The sequence below is a fragment of the Seriola dumerili genome, unplaced genomic scaffold (assembly GCF_002260705.1).
Source record: "Seriola dumerili isolate Sdu_G_001 unplaced genomic scaffold, Sdu_1.0 BDQW01000040.1, whole genome shotgun sequence".
NCBI lineage: Eukaryota > Metazoa > Chordata > Actinopteri > Carangiformes > Carangidae > Seriola > Seriola dumerili.
The window spans coordinates 3,427,403-3,448,022 of NW_019174295.1; the positions used below are offsets into that span (position 1 = coordinate 3,427,403).

At 40.4% G+C, this 20,620-nt stretch overlaps 2 protein-coding genes across 3 annotated transcripts in view; one reads left to right on the forward strand and one right to left on the reverse strand.

The window, feature by feature from the left end:
- Positions 1–218: 218 nt before the first annotated feature.
- On the reverse strand, positions 219–6,918 carry smyd4 (SET and MYND domain containing 4). Its single transcript, XM_022738910.1, has 10 exons — positions 6,724–6,918; positions 6,220–6,364; positions 5,617–5,706; positions 3,414–4,419; positions 2,490–2,756; positions 2,194–2,396; positions 1,952–2,099; positions 1,736–1,852; positions 582–705; positions 219–418 (listed from the first exon to the last, which is right to left on the reverse strand). The coding sequence occupies exons 1-10, from the start codon at positions 6,858–6,860 to the stop codon at positions 298–300; spliced, it is 2,358 nt and encodes a 785-aa protein (XP_022594631.1). The 5' UTR covers positions 6,861–6,918; the 3' UTR covers positions 219–297.
- Positions 6,919–7,475: 557 nt separating this feature from the next.
- Positions 7,476–20,620, forward strand: part of LOC111217109 (replication protein A 70 kDa DNA-binding subunit-like) — a 36,612-nt gene continuing 23,467 nt past the window's right edge. Inside the window, exons 1-9 of one of the 2 annotated variants that reach the window (XM_022738827.1) lie at positions 7,476–7,595; positions 8,116–8,163; positions 8,552–8,630; positions 8,852–8,960; positions 9,042–9,133; positions 9,226–9,324; positions 15,983–16,310; positions 18,113–18,215; positions 18,340–18,408. In XM_022738827.1, the coding sequence (XP_022594548.1) occupies positions 7,563–7,595; positions 8,116–8,163; positions 8,552–8,630; positions 8,852–8,960; positions 9,042–9,133; positions 9,226–9,324; positions 15,983–16,310; positions 18,113–18,215; positions 18,340–18,408 (960 nt within the window). In that variant the 5' untranslated portion in view covers positions 7,476–7,562. The remainder of the gene's footprint in view (positions 7,596–8,115; positions 8,164–8,551; positions 8,631–8,851; positions 8,961–9,041; positions 9,134–9,225; positions 9,325–15,982; positions 16,311–18,112; positions 18,216–18,339; positions 18,409–20,620) is intronic. The other variant, XM_022738828.1, reaches the window with a different exon arrangement.

A 20,620-nucleotide genomic window follows, 5' to 3' on the forward strand; every position in this document is an offset into this window, starting at 1 on the left:
ACATTCTGACACCAAGAGGTCAGAGAGCCACAATGGTCTGCATGTGTACCTGTGGTCATTTGGTGGCTGTGCAGACTTACACGCTGTTTCTAAAACAGTATACTTACACTAAAATGTGTGTCACTATAAAACTACCTTTACTTATACTTTGCATATGTACAGTAATAGATGCTGAAGCCTGTTAGTACATAGAACAGAAAAAAAAAGGAACAAAGGAAAATAATTTCAGTTTTATTTGCCGGAGTACAAAACTGATTATATTGTAAAACTGTTCACTCTTGTGATTATTTAAGGCTACTATCGCAGACACTCCTCCATGGCTTGCAGCTCCTGTAATTCATTGCAGCGAGGGCCACAGTGAAGGCAGAGGAGTCGTCTGACCTTGGGGATGACGGAGAGGGCCGGGCCTCTGGCACCACTGGGAGAAGGAGAGGAGAGAGACACAGAGCTGTTATTTCTACTGATACATCAGTCAAAACAATGAGACAGTGGGAGTTTGGAGATCAAGTCGTAGCTTTTCATCTCATTAAACTTCATGTCCAGTTTAGGGAGTTACATGTTCTTGTTTTCTTCTTACTCACCCATTGAAGTGTAGCTGAGCTAATTTGAAGAGTTGTTGACCCAGTTCAATACTGTCCTCTCCGTACTGGGAGCAAATAGCTATGGCGCTTCGCTCCAGATAGGAGGCTGCATTTTTCCAGTCACCTACAAGAAGCAAAGCAGTAAAATCATAACTGCCCACAACTCTGGTCATGAACACACCTGGAGTTCATTTGACACCCTGGGGTGTCTGAGAATTCTGTTATTGGTTTCTTGACTTTAGCTACTATATCTGAAATTTAACATGACCCTATTAAGCATTTTTTGCTGATAATCAGAGCACCATGAGGCCCTGTGCAGGTTCAGCAGCTGTTAGGATTACTCCTCCATTTAAGTCTGTACCTGGTTTTGGAAAAAGTGTCAAGGTGGTTATTTCTGACCTAAAAATAAGCTCTGCACTGCTGCTCTGCTGCCACAGCCAGTAATGCTTTTATACCTGCTGAAAAGGCACATTAAGTTAATGGGGTTGCTTGATACTTTTCAGTTCCTATCAGTTCATTTTTAATGGTCTTCTCTACTGTTTGACAGAGCATATTTATAGATATCTTGTTGAAAGATTTGTTGTACTGAACTCAACCTGATTGAGCCACAGCTCACACTCAATTTATGTGTTAAGCCTCAAATAAATCGCCAGAGTGCACTGTATATAATATTCATGATTTTTCTTATTTTAAACTGTTAAAACTAAAGTCATCATATTGTATATTTGTTGAAATTATCAATATCATTTTGAACTTAACTCATTTGACTATTATTTTCAATTTTGACTTTAAACAAAATGTCATAATAATGATAAATTATATTTTATCTCTTAAGTTTTACACATGCTCTTGTCCATAAAAAGAGATGGGGAATTAAAAAATCTTAAAAATCTTTATTGTGCTAAAAATTGAGACTTGCCCTTCACTCTATTCAGACTGAAATCCCTACTGTTTGGTAGAGATCCACATTTACCATTAATAGACAAGTTAAACCTTTGAGTGACCATTAGAGGGTTCACCCAGTTTTTTGAGACAATACATGTAGAAATCCTGCTGAGAGACAAAAGCAACATAACCCCCAACTGTGTTAGTGAAGGAAGGGGTGTATTAACCACACAGCTCCCATGCAAATACTCATGCATTCTTTTTCTCACCCATTGTAGCATATGCTCTGGCCATTGCATCTGCCAGCTCCCCTTGTACAGGGTGTGTCTCCGCAAGGATTAGTCCAGACTGACACTGAGCCCTCTTCAACAGACTCAGAGCGTCATCTGAAAGGGGGGGGGGCAGAAGATGTAACAAAGACCTTCTGAACAAATGACAATGATACATTACTGTATCTACATACTGTATCAGCAGCCGTTTCTCACCTGGCCTCTCTCTCTCCATCAGGTCCACAGCCTTCTCTAGGTCGACCCTGATCTCCCGCAGCCTGTGGCTCACTTCAGACGAAGATATACGGTGACCACAGGACGACTGCGAACATATAAATCCTGTTCCTTTGTCCACACTGCTTTTCTGAAAATCATATAGTGTCTCAAATGATTAAGATGGAAACATCAACAACAGTAGAGTAAATCTTCAGAGTAAGTATAAAGAAAGTCACACGCACTTTGACAGATGCTTTGCACTTGCCACACAGGAGTCCAGACTGACGCTGACTACCTCCAACACCCGGCCGCTGCTGTCCGCCCTCTGCACCTTCCTCCGTCTCCTCTTGGGTCAGGGTGCAGGCCTCACACTGACACAGGAAATAGTACTGCTGCTGCAGGAGATGCTGGCGTTCTTGGGTCACCATCCTACTGCTTTGAGGACCTGAAGGAGGGACAATAAAGATAGTTCGAGAACCACACAGTCGAGAGTGCATTCTCAAATCAAAGTGATTCTGATTAATTCAAATGTTCTTACCATAGCAGTGCAGAATCTCTTGTCCTGCAGTGATACCTTTGGCTGCTCTCACAGTTACAGTGACTCCGCGGGCTGAGCCTCTGTGCTCGGCTACACTCTCACCGAAGTCTGCAGACACATCTAATCCGAGGGGATCAACACTAGCTCCGGTGCTGAACGCCAGGCTGGTGTTGGGACAACAGGAGTGATTCAGAAGGCTAAGAGTTGGGAATATTGCCGTAGCAATGCGGATTTCCCGGCTGGACTGCACTGGTGAGTTTGTTGCTCCTGCAAAAATCAGAGTAAAGGTCCTAGTGAACATTCATAGCAGAGGATGTGATTATTAAACAGGCACCAATTCTTCTATAGTGGATTCTACCACACTATAAGCATGGACACAGTTACAGTGGAACTGACCAATTAATCAATTAGTTGATCGCCAGAAAATCGATAAACAATTAAGATAAATGATTAAAAGTAATTTTAAGCCAAAAATACCGCAAATTCACCGGCTCTAACTTCTCAAATGTCAAGGTTTGAGGTTTTCTATGAAAAAAACATAATACCTTTGGATTATGGACCTTCAGTCAAACATTCTTTTTCTGACAATTTATAGGCCAAATAACATTATTACTATTGATTAATATAGAAAATTAGAGTAATTGATAATGTATAATAATAATAATAATAATCCTGTGGACCTAAATTGAAGAAAAATTAATTTTTTAACTTCATTAAAAATAATCGAATTACAGAAATAGAGGTAAAAAAGATATATGACTTCGTCACACCACTGCAAGTCGTCCTAAAAAAATATTTTGTTTGATATTTTTATGCATGTGGAATCATCTTTAAGCTGCTCATCCATCTCTTCTTCCAACCGATTCACTCTGAATTGATGCAGCACTAAGATAGATAACACTGTATGAAATCTGTATGAGTTACCTGTATCTTGCAACATCAGGATTGCCTGCGCGTTACACCTAAGCTGCAGAATGTGTCTCAGAACTGCACTTCCCAGCAGCCACAGCTCCGTGCTCCAATGTGCGTTACCTCCCTCCTCGTCTGGTGATTGCCCGTTTGTCCCCGAGGGCCCACTGAGGGCCCAAGATGGAGGTGGAGGTCCTGCCTTACTGAGCCTCAGGTAGAGTGTTGCTACGGTAACAGCACTCAGGAAACGCAGAGCAGGGCTATGGCGATTTAGGTGGTGCAGTAAGTGAAACACGCTCAGGTAAGAGTCACCGAAGTATGAAGCAGAAGGATCGGGTTGATTTGTACGACATGAATAGGACTCACTGGACTCTCTCTTTAGGCAGCCTGGCTCTGACTTTGTGTGCTCGTCTCTGATTGGTTCCCTGGCCATTTGGATGTTTTTTAACCCTGCCTTTAGTGTGACCCTCAGAGCGAGCTGTGACATCACACCCATCACCATCAGATCTGCTCCCAGTGCACATTCCCAGCAGTGATGTTCTTCCCAGGCGTCCCGCTGACAGCCAGTTGAACAGTATCGGCTGTAACTACATCCTTCACACGGCACAGGACACAATGTGTCAGTCAGACACCTGTGACAGCACCTGTGCTCTATTCCAAACATTCCTCTCTTCCCTTTCTCTTCCTCCATCCCCGGTATGAGGACACAGCTGTACGGCCTGTCATTAAGGATCACCTCCCCTGCTGCTATTCTCTCTGCTGCCACCAAGTGTCGACCTTTCTCCGGGCTGAAGCCAACAGTAGCTTGAGGACAAATCCCACATGTGAGACAATCAACAGATGGTGCTTTGACCCCATCTGGACCTTTGTGATTCTTTGAGGCAAGATTGTGATGATCCTCTTTTCCGTTTTGACCTCCAGAGAGGTGTTTGAGACACTGTGTGCGACGGTCCTCCAGTTTGTGTGAAAGATGAGAGGGGTAGCCATTCTTCAGGGCTTTGTCAATATCATCAAGACATTCCTGAGTAAAACAGAAATAGTGGAGTGTGAGCCACGACAAAATCCAAGCTTGTGAGCAAAACGTCAGATGGATGACTTTTACTAACTTATAAAAGTCAGCATTTTCGCTATAAAATGTTTAAAGTCTAGGATTGAGTATTAATCTAAACCTAAACGAGGAAACAAAGACGTGAGATGGGAATAGTTAAGCCATCTCTGCCTACAGCACAGAACAGATGAGCTGGAACAACTTGTGACTGATGTGAAGAAAAAGAAAATGAGTCAATCTAATGTGTAAAGCTTGGATATGACAATTTGTTCACATTCTTACCAGTTTTCACTGGCTTCATAAGTACGTCATTTCACATGAGACGTAGGCTTCTCTGTCATTCAACTAATAAGTATATTAGAGATGTTTGGGTAAAAATGAGTAATAGCAGGAGAGGAGGTTTTCTTGGCTTGGCCACAGTCAGTGTGGGTTGAGCTGAAGACAAGCAGCAGTTCAATTCTTGTTGTAGGTTCCTGGCAGATTGATGTTCCCCCAACAACAAAACACACAGGTTTCCTACGCTTTGGGTAACAAAATCAGCAGGATTGTTACAACACTTGGGGTTAGAGCTAAGTGTCTATCCTCTAATCATACTCCCTGTTAGCAGTTATACAGGTACACCTAGTTAAAAGCAAAGCAGTCTAATACAGCAGCCCTGCAATGAATCCTCCTTCAAGAGGTTTATACGGTTCTGTTTATATTGAAATTGTTTCGTTGTTAGAATGCAATACAGTTCAACAGCGACACAAACCGCAGTCTCCAAAATGACCATAAAGTTGAATCAACACCTCTCTAAAACGGTTTCAACACAATCTGAACATTATAAGCCTCATGAATGTGGCCTCTATCGCTGGACTGTTCTATCAGACTCCATTAGTTTTAGCCTGGTGTGCCTAATAAACTGCCAACTGAGTGTATATTGCCTGGATGACCTAGTTGGGAAAACACTTTAATGTCAGTGATATGTGTGAAAAGATCAAAACCTTGACAAAATATTATTTGATAATAACCAAATTATTAATGGGCTCTTGCAAATAATCTAGTATAAACAGCAATGCTAAGCTTGTGAGTGTACTGTTTACATGTAATAACTGGTCTACACAGGTTTTAATGATAATACAAGTGCTACACTGCTTCGGTATTTAATTGTGGAGGGTGGCTCTGTCTCACCTGGTAGCGCTGCAGATGGTGGAGCGCAGCCGAGCGGTTGGCATAACACAGAGACAGCTGCTGCGAACTTTGAGGAGCAAAACATATACCCTGTCATGACAGGAGACAGAAGCTGAGTGTTGGTGCGCATTAATTAGGACTGAGAGGCATGTCAACTTTAAAGCATACTGCTATTTCATCCCTAATGCATTTTTAGACTACTGCTCTCAAAAATGTAAACATATTATTTGAAACCAGTTTACAAAGATATTATTTTTTTCAGTTTTACAATATATAATGGTTATAGATTAATGCAAATTTCTCTGGTGAACATCTGGTTACTTCTGTATCACATCACAACTATTACACTACTATTATTACATTAAATGTCAACTGCAATACCATCAACTAAAACATTAACTAGACAAACGGATAAAAATTATTGCAAACACTAATGTAACAAGATAGGAAAGAAATGACAGTTGGACATAATCAAAAGCTAGGTGGTACTTTGAATGGAATGATGGACTTTTACATTCAATCTGATTATTGTGGTGGATTGAAGTTTCTGTTTTCTGGCCAAGACTTTATGACTTAAACCACAGATGATTGTTGTCACCTCACCTGTGAATAGTGGAGAGCGGCTGCAGTGTAGTCTCTGGTCTTGAAGTTTGAGTTACCCTTCTCCCTGCATTTGGCTGCTTGCTCTGTGTCCTTCTGCACTGAGTGTCCTGCAGAGATCGACTGCAGAAAATCAAGATCATCCTGGCTGGAAAACAGAGATATGTACCATTAGAAATACACAGAGGAAACTGATCAACAACTAAGCCAATACCTTGTTCAAAAACTTTTCCCAGAAGCATTATCATGGATTTATTGGTGGTTTATTGACAAATTACATAGAATTGATTATGGAATTTATTCACTTTGAACAAGTCTGCTTTGTGAACAGAGAAATGGATACGTGGTTCACCCGGCTACAATGCATTGTCCCTTTGTAGCTGATGAAAACATTACGTTTTAAATAGTTTTATAGTTAATAGTTTATAGTTTTTACCAGGATAAACTGAAGTGTAACACTGATCAGATCGATAAATCCACTAGCACAATAGTTAGCCAGCTACTCACGTTGTCAGAGTTAAGGCACACTTAAAAACATCATCTATTTCAAGCAGGGATGTGAAATGCTCCTTTAACTCGGGGGCGAGTCCAGTCCATTTCTGTGCAACGTGATCTTGCCACTGGACACACGGAAGATCCATCATGAGGTATAAGGAAGCCTCATTAGCACCGCAGACCAGCTTTGGGTTTATTTTGAGTCCGTTTCACGCCACTTTTAAACAGTGACAACACCACTGTCAAGTTAGCTTGGACCTAAAGAGAGTTTCCGATAAGAACCTTCAAAATAAAACCCTTGAACCCCTTGCTGTCCAATTCAAATTAAATAAGGCAATCATAATTAAGTGTCGAGAAAAATGTCCTTCGTTTTCTAATAAACCTTTCGAAACGAATCAGAATTTGTCTAAAATGCATTGTCATAAACAAAGCTTATTCCACAGGGCAAGAAAAAAGTGAGGTTTTCAGAGAGATGTAGAATTTTCATTGGACATAAACAACTTAATACATTAAATGTAATTAATTTCATTCCAGGCTTTTTGACGGCCTCCCCCATATTGCTGCCCTAGGTATTTCGTTCCACCATTCCTCCCAGTAACTACACCACTGCTCGTACTAGTGCTATGCCATTATGTCGGCCTCGCAATATCCTTACCAAATCTCCTTTATTTTGAAGGCATAAATACGCCATATCCGGTGTAGTACCCTTTGTGATTAAGTTGCTTTTTGTAGTCATTGCGAAAGTATCGTTTGTCTCGCTTCTCTCGCGATAAGTGCCATGCCTTTACCTTGGGTTTCGCATGAAAACAGCTAAAGTCTGCGGGCTTTAAGAACAACTTTACCCGGGAGAGATGAGTGTTACACTCACAGAGGGGGCGGTTGAAGTAAATATGAATATAATATAACTGACTTTCCGACTTTTTCTTGATTCGATGTCGCCAGGCTGATATTTAGCCATGTAGCTCTACTTGCTGCAGCATGCTAGCGAGCTAGTCTGATTTAAAGAGTCAGCTGCACCTACAGCTCAAAATGTTTAAACTTTGATTATCTTTGAAAATTTGTCAAATAGTGAGTTTCTCTTCATATGTGGGTGATTGGGGAAATGCTGATATGCTTTATTTATTCAAATACTGACACACAACAATGCTATGATTAAGTTGTCAGAATAAAATCTTGATATTTGGCCACGTCTTCCCAGTATTTAGGCGTCCAGACAGTTGATGAATGTCCGTTCAGCTGATAAACTAATGTTTACTTGGTAGGGGCAGTACAAAATAATTGCTATTTCATTAGTCTCCAATAATATTTAATTTTGACTTTTTACATTAGCAAGGTGGTAATGTGGTGGGACATGACGAGGCGAAGATGGAGGCACTAATAAGTGAAAATCCTTTTTTTGTGTAGGCCCTGCTCAAAGGCTCACACATGAACAATCCCGTGCTGCAGATGCTGGTGAGTAGATTTTAGGAGTCCACTTGACCAGCCAGTCCAACTGTATTTTATTTCAAACTCCACTTTGAAAGGGTACATGGATAAAATCCTTTATTACAGTATGTGTAACTTCATATCATGATGTATGGGATATAATACATTTTAATTGAGAAACCAGTTGTGGATAAAATTGAGTAGATGGGAGTTTCTTCTTTTAGCATATCCAGTATATTAAATTTGTGACAAGTTGAGGTACAGACTTACTCATCATGATCAGTGGTCCAGCACAACTAAAGACATTTAAAGGGACAGCTTTGCTATAAATGCTCTTTGTCTGTTCTGTCACACTAACAAATAACTATAAAGAAAATGTAGTATAAGTATCCTTCCTTCTCTCTGTGCTTGTCAGAGCATGCGTCAAATCAGTAACACCACAGGCCCAACCAGGTTCCGGCTTATGATGAGTGACGGTCAGCACTATTGGTCTTGTGAGTATCATACAGTAACTTTGATACTGTGGGTTCAGTTTGCTAAGGCACTGATAGGTCTCTGGTGTGTTGGTAACACAATGACATGGGATCCAACAAGGGTAATGTTATCAATTACAAAATACAGCAGTAGTGCTAAGGAAAATTTGCAGCTCAGAAGATCAGATCTGATATGTACATGATTATATTTGATTTGGATGTGTTCGTTTGTGTGTGTGTAGCCTTCCTGTTGGCCACCCAGTTAAACAAACTGGCAGAAGAGAACCTCCTGTTACCAAACTGTGTGTGTATGCTGACCAAGACCATCACCAACACATTGGCAGATGGCAGGTATGTGTTTTCTCTCTGTTTCCTTCCTCTCCTTTCTTTTTGTGGCTCTATTTTTACTCTCTCCCACTTCTTGTGTTCCAGGCATGTGGTGGTTGTGATGGGCATGGACATATTGCAATCAGCTGAGGAAACTGGAGGGAAGATAGGGAATCCCACTCCGTTTAATACAGATGGTATGTTCTTTTTGAAATGTGAATGCATGAAGTTAGAAACACGAATAAATATCATCTGCAGGTCCCTTATGCTCTCTTTATTCAATTTACAGAAAAGTCGTCATCTCCGCAGAAGTTTGCCTCAAGCACCTCTGCCTCACCAAGCCCTTCATCAGCTGCAGTACCTGGACCCTCCTATGTCAACAACAGCAGTGAGTGTCATATCAAAGATTTTTTTATATATGATTTCATGTTTCTGTATATATGATCCTCTCGGTTGTTACAAGTGCAGGTCAGTGTTAAGAGTCTTTACATATATAAGTCTTAAATATGCCTTTATTCCAGTTTCTTGCATGGCTTAAGTACCTTTGTATGTTGTTGCCTTCTCATTCACAGCAGCAGTTATTAAAGTGAAATGTGATTAGTGCTTAGCGGTATCATATTTTGCAGTGAATAGGTGATGTATCCTGAGGAGCAGAACTCCTTGTTTTGAGAAAGTTTACTTCAGCCAACAAATTGGATGAATTTCACTTGTATCCCTCAAGCACACAGTTATTGATTAGTACACTTATATTTCCAGATATTCTAAGAATATACAACACTAAAATCATTGCTTTCCATGCACAAGTGAGCAACATGAGGCTGATGCAGATTAGATACAATTCATTTAGTTTAAAAAAATGTCTGGTCTGTGGTTTTTTTTAAACTAGTAGCACACGTGGAGTATTGACAGCAGTACAAAAATATATGTGTTCATTTCCAAGCCACTGCAAGCAAGGCAGAGATGTCTAAATAAATCAGTTTTAAACACAACAAAGCACTGCCTCCAGAGGCCCCCAAGCTCTGTTTGTGGATATTACATGCCATATAGATTAATACTACTTATTTGCAGTGCAGATTACAGTAATTAAATACCTCACTAATATAAACAAGTTCTTATTTCTTCATTTAGCAGTTAAATGCACTGATCATTAGGGCTTTACTCAGTCTAAATACAGTTTTGTCAACTAGAAGTCACTGACTTTATTATGCGGTCATGCAGAAGGAGCGCTTGAAATGTTGTGCTTGTAGAGGACCAAACCATAGCTATCAATAGTAATATGAAGCCAGGGAAACAAGTTAGGATCATTTTCAAGTAATAATTAACTGAACACAATTTAGGACTTAGTAAAATGTTAACTTCTTTGTTAAAAAAGGAATTATTGTGTCTTCATTTTAAATGATCCTCTGCCTCTGAGTTCATTCCTTAGTCTCAGATCTTAACATGAGTATTATTCAGGCGTGTTGCACTGTGGTAAGAACCTAATAGTACTTTCAGATTAACAGGAAAATTTGGGATTGGTTGGATTCTTTAGCTTTGCCCCAGTTATTTCAGAGAATATTCAAATAATTTGACAAACTCTAATCTCGCCAACAGAGGGAGCCATGTACCCTTTAAAGGAAGGCAGCTGATGAATGATTTGCAGTTCCCACACTATTTTTTCTCCTCATTGCTGTTGTCTGTTCATAATTTGGGGACCAACATAGTCTTTGTTGTTTGGCTTTCAATCTCATTTACCATACCACACCGACTAAAAAGTAAAGTTTTCGTTCCTTTAAAATTCATAACACTACAGTGTTCAAAGGCTGTAGTCTGAGTGTGGGTGAAGAACGAGATGAAACAGGATCATAAGGCACAGCATGGTCCTCTACCAGTTGAAGGTAGCCACAGGAAATGCTAAATTAATGGAAGAGTGCAGTTCCTTCAGCTCAAATGCCTTTTTTATACATCACATAGTGCACTTTTATCATATTTACTGCCCAGCCATCAGAGCAGGAAACTATCTTGTTGCCCACTGGCCACCGCTGCTGGTGGAGTCTATAACTCACCCCTTCACTGTTTTAATACCAACCAGAATTTTATAACAAAATAGGACCCCGAATGATGGTTGGTTTCCTGCCAAAATGGCTGCTGCCATGTATCATGCTCAAAGTAGCCTGTGTTTTATTGGATCTTCTTTTATTAGCTTAGCCTTTGTTTCACTCAGTTGTTTTATACCACCAACTGCTCACAGCATCGACATTGATTTTGTTATGTGGCAGGAACATACCCAATAGTCCTCCTCAGTGGAGGATGTAGCCATGTGGGCGGATAATGAGTGCTTGGTATATATTGTGTGTTTGTGCATGTGTAGGTGTGTGTCCGTATGTGTGTTGTGACTGAGGGAGCTTGTGTGGGCCGATGGCTCCTCCAGTTCATGGCTTCATGAATATTGTGTTGTGGACCGAATCCCCATGTAGCGATGCACAGACGGAAAGAGAGAAAGAAAGTCAACTAATTTGACTCTGCAAAGGTGAGGCTCTGCATTAAGTAGTTCATCAGACTCTTTCCTCGTTATATCTTTTGATCCATGTTACTTCAGAGATCCCACCAGTTACAGAAAACCTGCTGCTCTGTTTAATTGTTCTGTTGATGAAATGGTCCTGTATTCCTCTTTAGAGACAAAAGCAAACCTTATGCACAAAGTCTGAAAGCGTTTTCTCCAGTTGAATGCGGCTAAGTGTTTGATTACTTTCCAATATTTTTGTAAATTGCATTTGCAGTAGGTCAATGAATTTGTGTGCATTCACAAAACTGTCAAATTCCACAAATGAAGTGTTTCCAATGGGCTGTGGGCAATGTAATGACTAGGGAGGCCGCTGTTTTATCAGAGGTTCTGGGTTAAAGCCACTGTAAAGACTACAGTCTTTGAGCAACACACTGAATCTCTGGGCGCTTCCATTTGGCTAATTTAGCTTCTTACTTCCTTCACTTGTGTCTCTTCCTCGTGTCTTAGTAGCTCCTGCCAGTGGGGATGCGACAGAGAGCTAAGATGCTAGGAGGAGATGCAAAGGCAGAAGAGTTGTTTTTACCAAACAGGACTTCCTTCCTCACTCCAGGGTCATTTTCATGAGACTGCTCCTACTCATGATGCACAACATCTCAACTGTCCCATAATTAAATATGAATTTCAAAAGAAATTACCTGAAGCCTGATGACTGCTGCTCCAGTACCAATTATAGATCTATTGCTGTGTCAAAACATGATATAAATAACATCAACAGACAAATACATTAGTTTATTCCTAAATAAAATCAATAATTTGGCTGTGAGGCTACAGGTATATTAAGTCCATATTATACAGGCTGGATTTTATAGGACAGATAATTCTGTGACTGATCAGTTGTTTAGGACAAACATTCTCCCGAATAAGCCAAGATACACTTGGAGCAAAAAAAAAGAGAAGCAGAAAGGAAAAGTCTTTCACTGATGAAGGAAACAGTTTTTTGATTCATTCAGGATTCAGAATAAAAACATCTAATTATTTTTATTCCCTAAATGTTACTGGTGTTGGGATTTGTTTGTACACAGTCTGCTCAACCAGCGGTACTGCAATCAGACAACCAACCACCTGTCTGCTCCCATACTGTCTCATTACATCAGCTGACCAATCACAGAACAGCTTCAGATTGAAACAGTGTTGCTATGTGGTTTTTAAAAAAAAAAAAACTTCTACAGAAGGATACACCTGTAATATCTCCCTCCTCCCGTCACACTCCTTGTCTTCTCCAAGACATATTTTTTAAGGATTTGAACGTCCTTGATGGCAGACCTTAATCCAGGTCAAGTGCCAGAGGACGGAGGAGCGAGGATGGGAAGAAGCGTATTTAAATGAATGGAAAGCCCCCCCCTGTCAACTCTAGGTATTCTGTTCTGTAGTGACCTCTGACCTCCATGACATTGGAGTGGGAGGATGTGATCAGAGAACATTTTTTCTTCAGGTGCCAGCAGAGTTTGGAGAGCAAATTTGAAAAATGTTTGGAGCATTTGATACAGGTTGAGCATGTCAATCACAGGTGATACTGTACTCTCTCTATTCAAAAGTATCAATATTCTGAAGTAATAGACAAAAAACACTCTTTAACAGTAGGTGTAGAGTCAGAGGTCATGACACAGTAGCCACCGACAGTTTTGTGTTACCAGTTAAATATTCATCAGCAGCCATCACTTAAAATACACTAGCTTCAAACTGCTTCGCCGATGATATTTAAATTCCAGTGAGATCTGCGCTCGCTGAAGTGCAGCTAAAAAAAATATTCATTATTCATCAGTAACCATTCTCTGCAGGTTTCCTTTGTCCTCACAACTCTTTCTCTCTTCTCCTCCCTCTGTCTCTTAGAAAACACACACACTTCACACACTCTCCTTCTTATTCACTTTCTCTATTTATCGCTATTTTCTTGTCTATACATTTCTCTCCTCCTACATTGTCTTCACCACCAAGCACACTTTACAAACACTGTTGGCATACATATTAGGAGCATGTTCTGATCTTAATGACAAAAAATGAGGATCCTTGATAAAGCTCTGTGCCGCTCTTCGCTCTGTTCTTCACCCTCCCTCCACCCGTTCCCATCGCCTATCATCTCCCCTTCTCTTCTTTCACCACCAGCTCCTTCCCTCTAACACTCTATCCAGATACCGTGTGTATGAATATTGATGTTAATTACCCCTCGCCTGAAAATAGCTGTTCAACCTGTGATTTCCCCGAGGAATGTACTCAAGACACACACACACACACACACACACACACACACACACACACACACAAGTACAAGGAGGGTGTCATAGAGGTGAATATTTGTTGTTCTCCAGCATTGGAGCTTAAATCGGTCGAGTGGTCTCTGTGTAATTGCATCTTTTTTATCCCAGACAATTCTTCCCCCAATTGCTGTTGCCCAATATGGCAGATCATTCATGCCAAAATGAGGCATTGCATAGAATGCATTCTGACAGCAGCTATCTATCTATCCTGCTGATGGGGCTGATGCTAATTTATTGTGGGAGGTGGGATAACACCTTGTGATTCTGGGGGCTGGTCCAAACTGTGCAAGTTTTCTGGCATTGTCATTTGTCAAAAGAAGAGGAAATTATGTTTTCAGGTCGTCCGTCTGTCTGCCACAGGTAAACTCATGAATGCCTTGAGGGAACTTTCTCCGATTTGGCACAAATTTGGACTCAAGGATAAACTGATTCAGAATTTGGTGGTTAAATGTCACTCATGTCATAATTAACTGTGACTGGATTGGTTGGCAGAGGCGCAAAACAATGTGGCAGTAATTTTAGTTTTAGAAATAAAAGGAAGTTATCCTTTTTTTTTGGAAATTTTTATGTCTTTATTTGATAGGACTGAAGATTGACAGGAAATACAGGGACAGAGAGCAGGAGAATGACATGTAGTCGAACCAGGGACTTGCTGCTTAGGGCATTTGCGCCCAGGTGGTATGCGCTCTAACCACTTGGCTATAAGGTCGCTCCAAGGAATGAACCTGATTTGAGTAAGTACTGATAGTATTTAAGTTCAAGTTATTAATTAGACATTAGGGCCAAGTTCTACTCTGTCAGACCTACTTCGTTCAACATGCTTTTTCTGACCAGCTACACTAGAAGGGCGGAATGAAGAGTTGGCCGTCGCAGAGCGGGAGGAGACGCAGTATAATGGCACATGTTTTCAGACAAGTTCTCCAGGAAGACATTCGTAGTTTTGCACTCAGTTCTTCAAATGAAAAGTACCACAAATAGTTGTGTAGCAAATAAAAAAAAAGACAGTTTGAGAGAAAAGTTCAGTCCCAGCGTACTTTCTCAGCACAGCTGGCCAGTCACAGCATGAAGTGGGTGTGAATGTTGAATTGTTAGTTTTGAAAAGTCACAGAAATGGTCGAACACAGCCACCCCCCCCTAGTAAGGGTGGGGTGGGGTGGGGGGGTCTGAATCTATCGAACCATCCAACAAGCCCTTTGGACAGAGTATACTGGCCCCTTAGTATCTGACAGAAGTAAATATATATATACCTTCTGTTGTTACTACACAATATAATAAATGTATGAAATATGGATTATTGGAAGCATCTGTGGGAAACAACCTATAACTTTAGCCTTCCTCATTTTGTGCTCTTACTGTATTTTTCATGTTTCGTTTTAAAATAAGTGCAACACTCTAAACTTTATTTCTTGTCTTTCACTCAAAACTATCGTCATGATGCATGGAATGTGTTTAAGACTAGTATTTACAGATTTATGTCTGGTGTCTTGGCCACAAGGCTGATATGCTGATAACAAATTGTAATTATCATTATTATTTTTGCTATGACTGAAAGGCATAATTACAGTAATTATGAAATTAATAATTCTTTGGCAGCCTTACCCATGAGGAAAAACACTGTTCAAATCATTGGCAGAAACTGATGTTATGGAGAGATCTGTAGGGAGGGTTTAACTTTCTCAGCTATTTTACTATTTTGGCAGCTGCTCACATGATCAGATAACAGTGCTACCACTTCTACTTTGTAACTGCTAAAATATTTTGTCAGGGTGTTTTAATTAAGTTTGTAAATCTGGTAGGAGCTCTATCAGTTACATATCAGTTTCTGCAAATAAATTTGTCAACATCAGATCCTGCTATTGATAAGTTTGTACTTTGAGATAATAACTATCTCACAATGTATGGAACGTCTCTGCAGTCAATGAAGAAATTATAAAAATGCTATATTTCTGTATAAATAAGCATAATTGATCCAGACAATTGTTTAAATATGCAGTTAGAAAGAAATGAGCTTGCCAGACCTCTGTAGCCCACTCTTGCTTTGCTTTTTACTCTATACTACATTAGTATATTACTAATCCTTTGGAGACATTGGAGAATCTAGAACCAGAAAATATTGTGTAAGTTTTTGCTTGATAAATGAAAAGATCTATGTTGACAAATAAATTAATTTGCTAATCTTTTAGCACTATTAAATTGCCATTTTATTAATTTGATGTTCTCCTAAAGTATTTTAATTTTTTTCCCAGCAGCCCCTTGTCCTCCCCGAGGCCGTGGAAGTGGTTTTGTGGGAAAGTCGCCCATGCAGGCTTCACCCATGAAGGCTTCACCCTCAAAGTTTTCACCCATGCAGGCTTCACCCATGAAGGCCTCACCCTCAAAGTTTTCACCCATGCAGGCTTCACCCATGAAGGCTTCACCCTCAAAGTTTTCACCCATGAAGGCCTCACCCTCAAAGTTTTCACCCATGAAGGCTTCACCCTCAAAGTTTTCACCCATGAAGGCTTCATCCAGCTCATCTCCAGGTTCTTCAACTAAAGTGATTCCGATTGCTACCCTCAACCCCTACCAAAGCAAGTAAGTTGTGTGTATGTCCATGTTTGTATGTGCCTGCTTGGTGTCTGTAAGAGAATTTAAACATGACTTAAATTCTATAGTGGATAGTCACAAAGCAGTGAACTTGACATATGTGTATTCCCTCTCATATTCCAAGAAAACCTCTTCTGTATACGTTCATTTATGATATGATTTCACTTTGATTTTTTTTTCCTCCCCTTCTGCTCAACCATCAGCTGAACTATTTCCGCTCATGCTCTGCCTCTACGTCCCTGTTTGCTGCTATTTCTGAGTGGCACTTCGGGGCATGTTTGGAAATGTGTGTATAAGTGTTTCTGCATGCATGTGCAACCAATCTTTTTTTTTTTTTTTTTTTGTCATTGCGTGTAGCTGTGTGGATTTGTGCGTGTGCCTGTTAGTCAGCCCATTTGTATGGAAATGAAATGAAATGACCAATCTCGCCTCAGAAACGGACACTTTAATGGCAGGTACTGCTGGGTCTTTATGATCTGCTGCTGAGGTTTTGATTCTGTTACTTCGCCCAGTGGGGATTTGACCAACCTGGTTTTTTTCCACCCTTCCTTCCTTTACCTCCTCCAGGGCTCCATTTTACTGCTTTTTTCTCCCCCTCTTGCTTCTTATCGTTTCATTAGGCTTAAGTCTCTGTCTCTGACCTTAAAGTTGGCCACAAAAAGACAAGAGCACAGTATAGCAAGATGTAGTTGTCCAGATTGGAGTAAAAGTACCCTGTCAACTCCCCCTCTGTGTTTGGGCTCTGATAACGTAGCTCTGTTTGAAATTGCAAGCTGTAAAGATAACTGTGCCTGTAGGAGTTGTAATAAACTGATGACTGTTCTAACTTTGAAGTTGGGGAGTACCTACAGTGAGTAAAACAGATGACTTCAGCAGCTGTGGTTCTTCCACGTATGTTTGCATGAGATGAAAAGTGTGTGTCCATCTGTGACACAAAGTGTTTCATACGGTAGATGCTGTGTATTTGCACATGGTCTTTTATGTTCCGTTTGCATGGCTTTCTCATCCCATTCTACTCGTGTTAAGTAATAGCATCTAGAGCAGACTATAATTGACTTTTGGCTGCCATAAAACCTCAGTGTAGCAGTCTTATCCATACTGAGCAGGGAATGGGGTTCACTCTGGGCCAGCAGCTGCTCTCATGATAGGGGATTTAATTGCAGGCAAAGTTATGGTATGAATATCCTCCACTGCACAATTATCAGCGCAGTCAAAAAGCTCACTGCTGCATAAACTGCCGAGCTCGGCTGGCTGTTGTTAAAAACAGAATGAGAAGCACATTTTAAATGCATCCAGGAGTTGGCAGATGTACAACACCTAGTTCACTCTTTGAAAAGAAAGTTGTTGGATGCTTTTTTTGTCTTTCATAGAACTTAAAAAGAAAAACTGAAAAGACACTCATCCAGTTTCCTTGGGAATTGTTCTTCTGCGCAAGTGTATTTCACATTGGTAACTGATGTGAGCTAAGATGGGATGCTCATTAACAAAAAAGGAAGCTTTTTAAAGTGTCTCTGCAGCATTTTTTTTCTGTGTGAGCTGACCCTTAGACTGCAACTTCAGTTAAGTTGGACATAACTGTGTTGGTCAAAGGAAAGTAAAAAAATATTCATAACAAGGATATACTGTATAATAAGTGTTGTATATGCACTGACATAAAAGAAATCTGTCACTGGAAATGGAAAATGAAAACATGATGGCAGGCATTTATGTAACTGCTGCAAGTAAAACATTTTGTGAGCTTAGATTTTCTGATGTAGTATTACAGATGTCCACTCTGTGTATATCCTTAGGTGGACTATCAGAGCCCGAGTCACCAACAAGTCCAAAGTCCGCACCTGGAGTAACTCAAAAGGAGAGGGCAAGCTCTTCTCCTTTGACATAGTGGATGAGAGTGTGAGTATAGAAGCAGAGAGGTCTGAGTATCTGTCTGTTGCATATCAACACACGTCACACATGGCTGTTTTTTGTTCTATCCGTTCAACAAGATGTTGCTTAATGGAAATATTCTCGTCCGCAGGGAGAAATCAAGATCACAGCCTTCAACAAGGAGGTGGACAAGTTTTTCTCTCTAGTGGAGCAAGGCAAGGTGAGCAAGTCCCACTCACCCATATCCATCCACATTTTATGTGATAAGAGCTTGTTGGACGTTTCACATAAAAAACGATAACTTGAGCATGTGTTGCGCATTTGCCAGGAAGCTGCAAGTAAATGTTTGTACTGACATTCTCTCCAAAGGAGCTTTCACACGTAGCCGTGTTAGTCATTAACGCAAGACTCCCTTTGACAGCAGCAAGACAATATCTACAGGCTATAACAAATTTGCAAACTACTTGCAGACTAAGCCTCAGTGACGTGTCCATTTTGTATGCACACAGCACCTCAGTGTATCATTGGTAAAATAGTGTCTAATAAACCCCTTCTGCAAAATCCTCCCATGCCTGCAGGACTTCTGGCCAATGAATGAGCTGGAGGCAAGTATTAGAGGATTTTGTGGATGGGATTTATTAACTCACATTTTACTGAAATATATATGTTTGAGACATACTGAGTAGTTGAGTGGATGTATAAGGCCGGGAATATGAAACAAATTGCAGTTTGAGAAAATGTTTAAAATCTGACATTATTGTTTTATTGTTTTGCTGTTTTTAAAGTGTCCGGTTGTCTTCATTGCCAGTCTTACAGGCTGTGTTCTCCATGGAGGATTCATGTATATAGTTTTTCAGGGCTTAAGTGGTTGCCGCAGTGATTATAACTCTTGAGGCAAGTATTCCTGTAAGATATTAGAGGATAGGCTTGGATTTGTATCTGTCTTAACACAATAATAACATGCTGATATGTATTTTGAGAGTATTAATGCTCATTGTCATCATTCCTCCTCTCCATTCTGGGAATGAGGCAACCCCTTCATAGAGAGACTACATTGTATTAGGCATCAGCAGTCTTAAGTTAGCCTAATTAACTCACCATCTTTGTTCTGGTAGTCACACGTTGGTTTATTTTTATTGTGTTGTGTCCAAGGTCGTCTCCTGCAGTCATGGCTCAGGAAGAGCATAAAAGATACACTTCAGTTTTAATCAATCCAATACTTGTTGTCCTTGCATATTTTTAGACTCCAACTTGATTCTCCTGTGCTGTGTGTATGTAACTACAGTGATTGTGTGTTGATCTGCAACTGTGCCTGAACGCCTCCAGTGTAGACGCACACAGTTGCTGAGCTGCTGCTCACACTGCATGCACACCTGCTGTGTAAACATGGTGTTAGAAGACGCTGTGCAGGGAAACACTAAGAGGGAATTTCATTCAAGGAATCAAAGGAGGACGTAACTTTGGAAGATACCCACTTGATTTGGTAAAAATTCAGAATACTGAAAACTCATATTAACTTTGGCTGAAATTCTGAATGCATTTTGCTTAGAACAAGGACATGACGCTGCCTCCAGGCACTTTATTTGTGTGTGTGTGTGTGTGTGTGTGTGTGTGTGTGTGTGTGTGTGTGTGTGTGTGTGTGTGTGTGTGTGGGAGCAGACAGCACAGTGAGAGGAGAGACAGAGTGGAGTTTTTCCTCACAGAGCAAGACTTCTAGAGGCTACTTTGTGGTAGTTTACTGGCCAAGCTAGACTCGAAAGAAATCGGCAGCTTTCCTTCGCTGAAATTAAAATCCGTTGAGCGCTAATACATAAATCTTTTTGCCAAACCAGTTGGTTTAAGAGTCTCGGAGGCAGCATTTGTTAATAGGATCATCTTTCAACTAGAGGGCCCTGGTTCAAGACCTCATGTCAGCGAGCATCTGCTTTACTGTCCTTCAGTAAGAAATGTAGTGCCCACCAGCGCAAGCTCCTGTTACATAACTGACAATGACACTGACCTCTGACCTTGCTGGAGGGCTGCAAACCAAACAGAATTTTATACATACATATAGTATAGACAGTAGCATCCTTGAATAATCTCAAATATTAAGGAATAATTCATATTTATAGGAAGAGTTAAATATAAGATAAAGTATATAGATGCTTTTTTTTTTCCTAGAAAGAGAGTTTCCACCAGTTAGCACCAGTCTCAGGGACCAGCTGAATAAATGATCAACATGCTATTTTTTATGTAAGAGAGAAAATAGGTCTTAGAAAGGTGTGTTGTTTGTGTGATGCTCAGTCACAGTTAGAACAAGCCCTTTGCATGTTTCGCAAAACCTATGCTATTACAGCCAGGTAGAACACATGCTAAAGCTCCTGCTCAACTCAGTCTGGCCCACAGAGCTTAATAACTCAATTAACCCTGGCCATCATTTTGCTAGTCACACT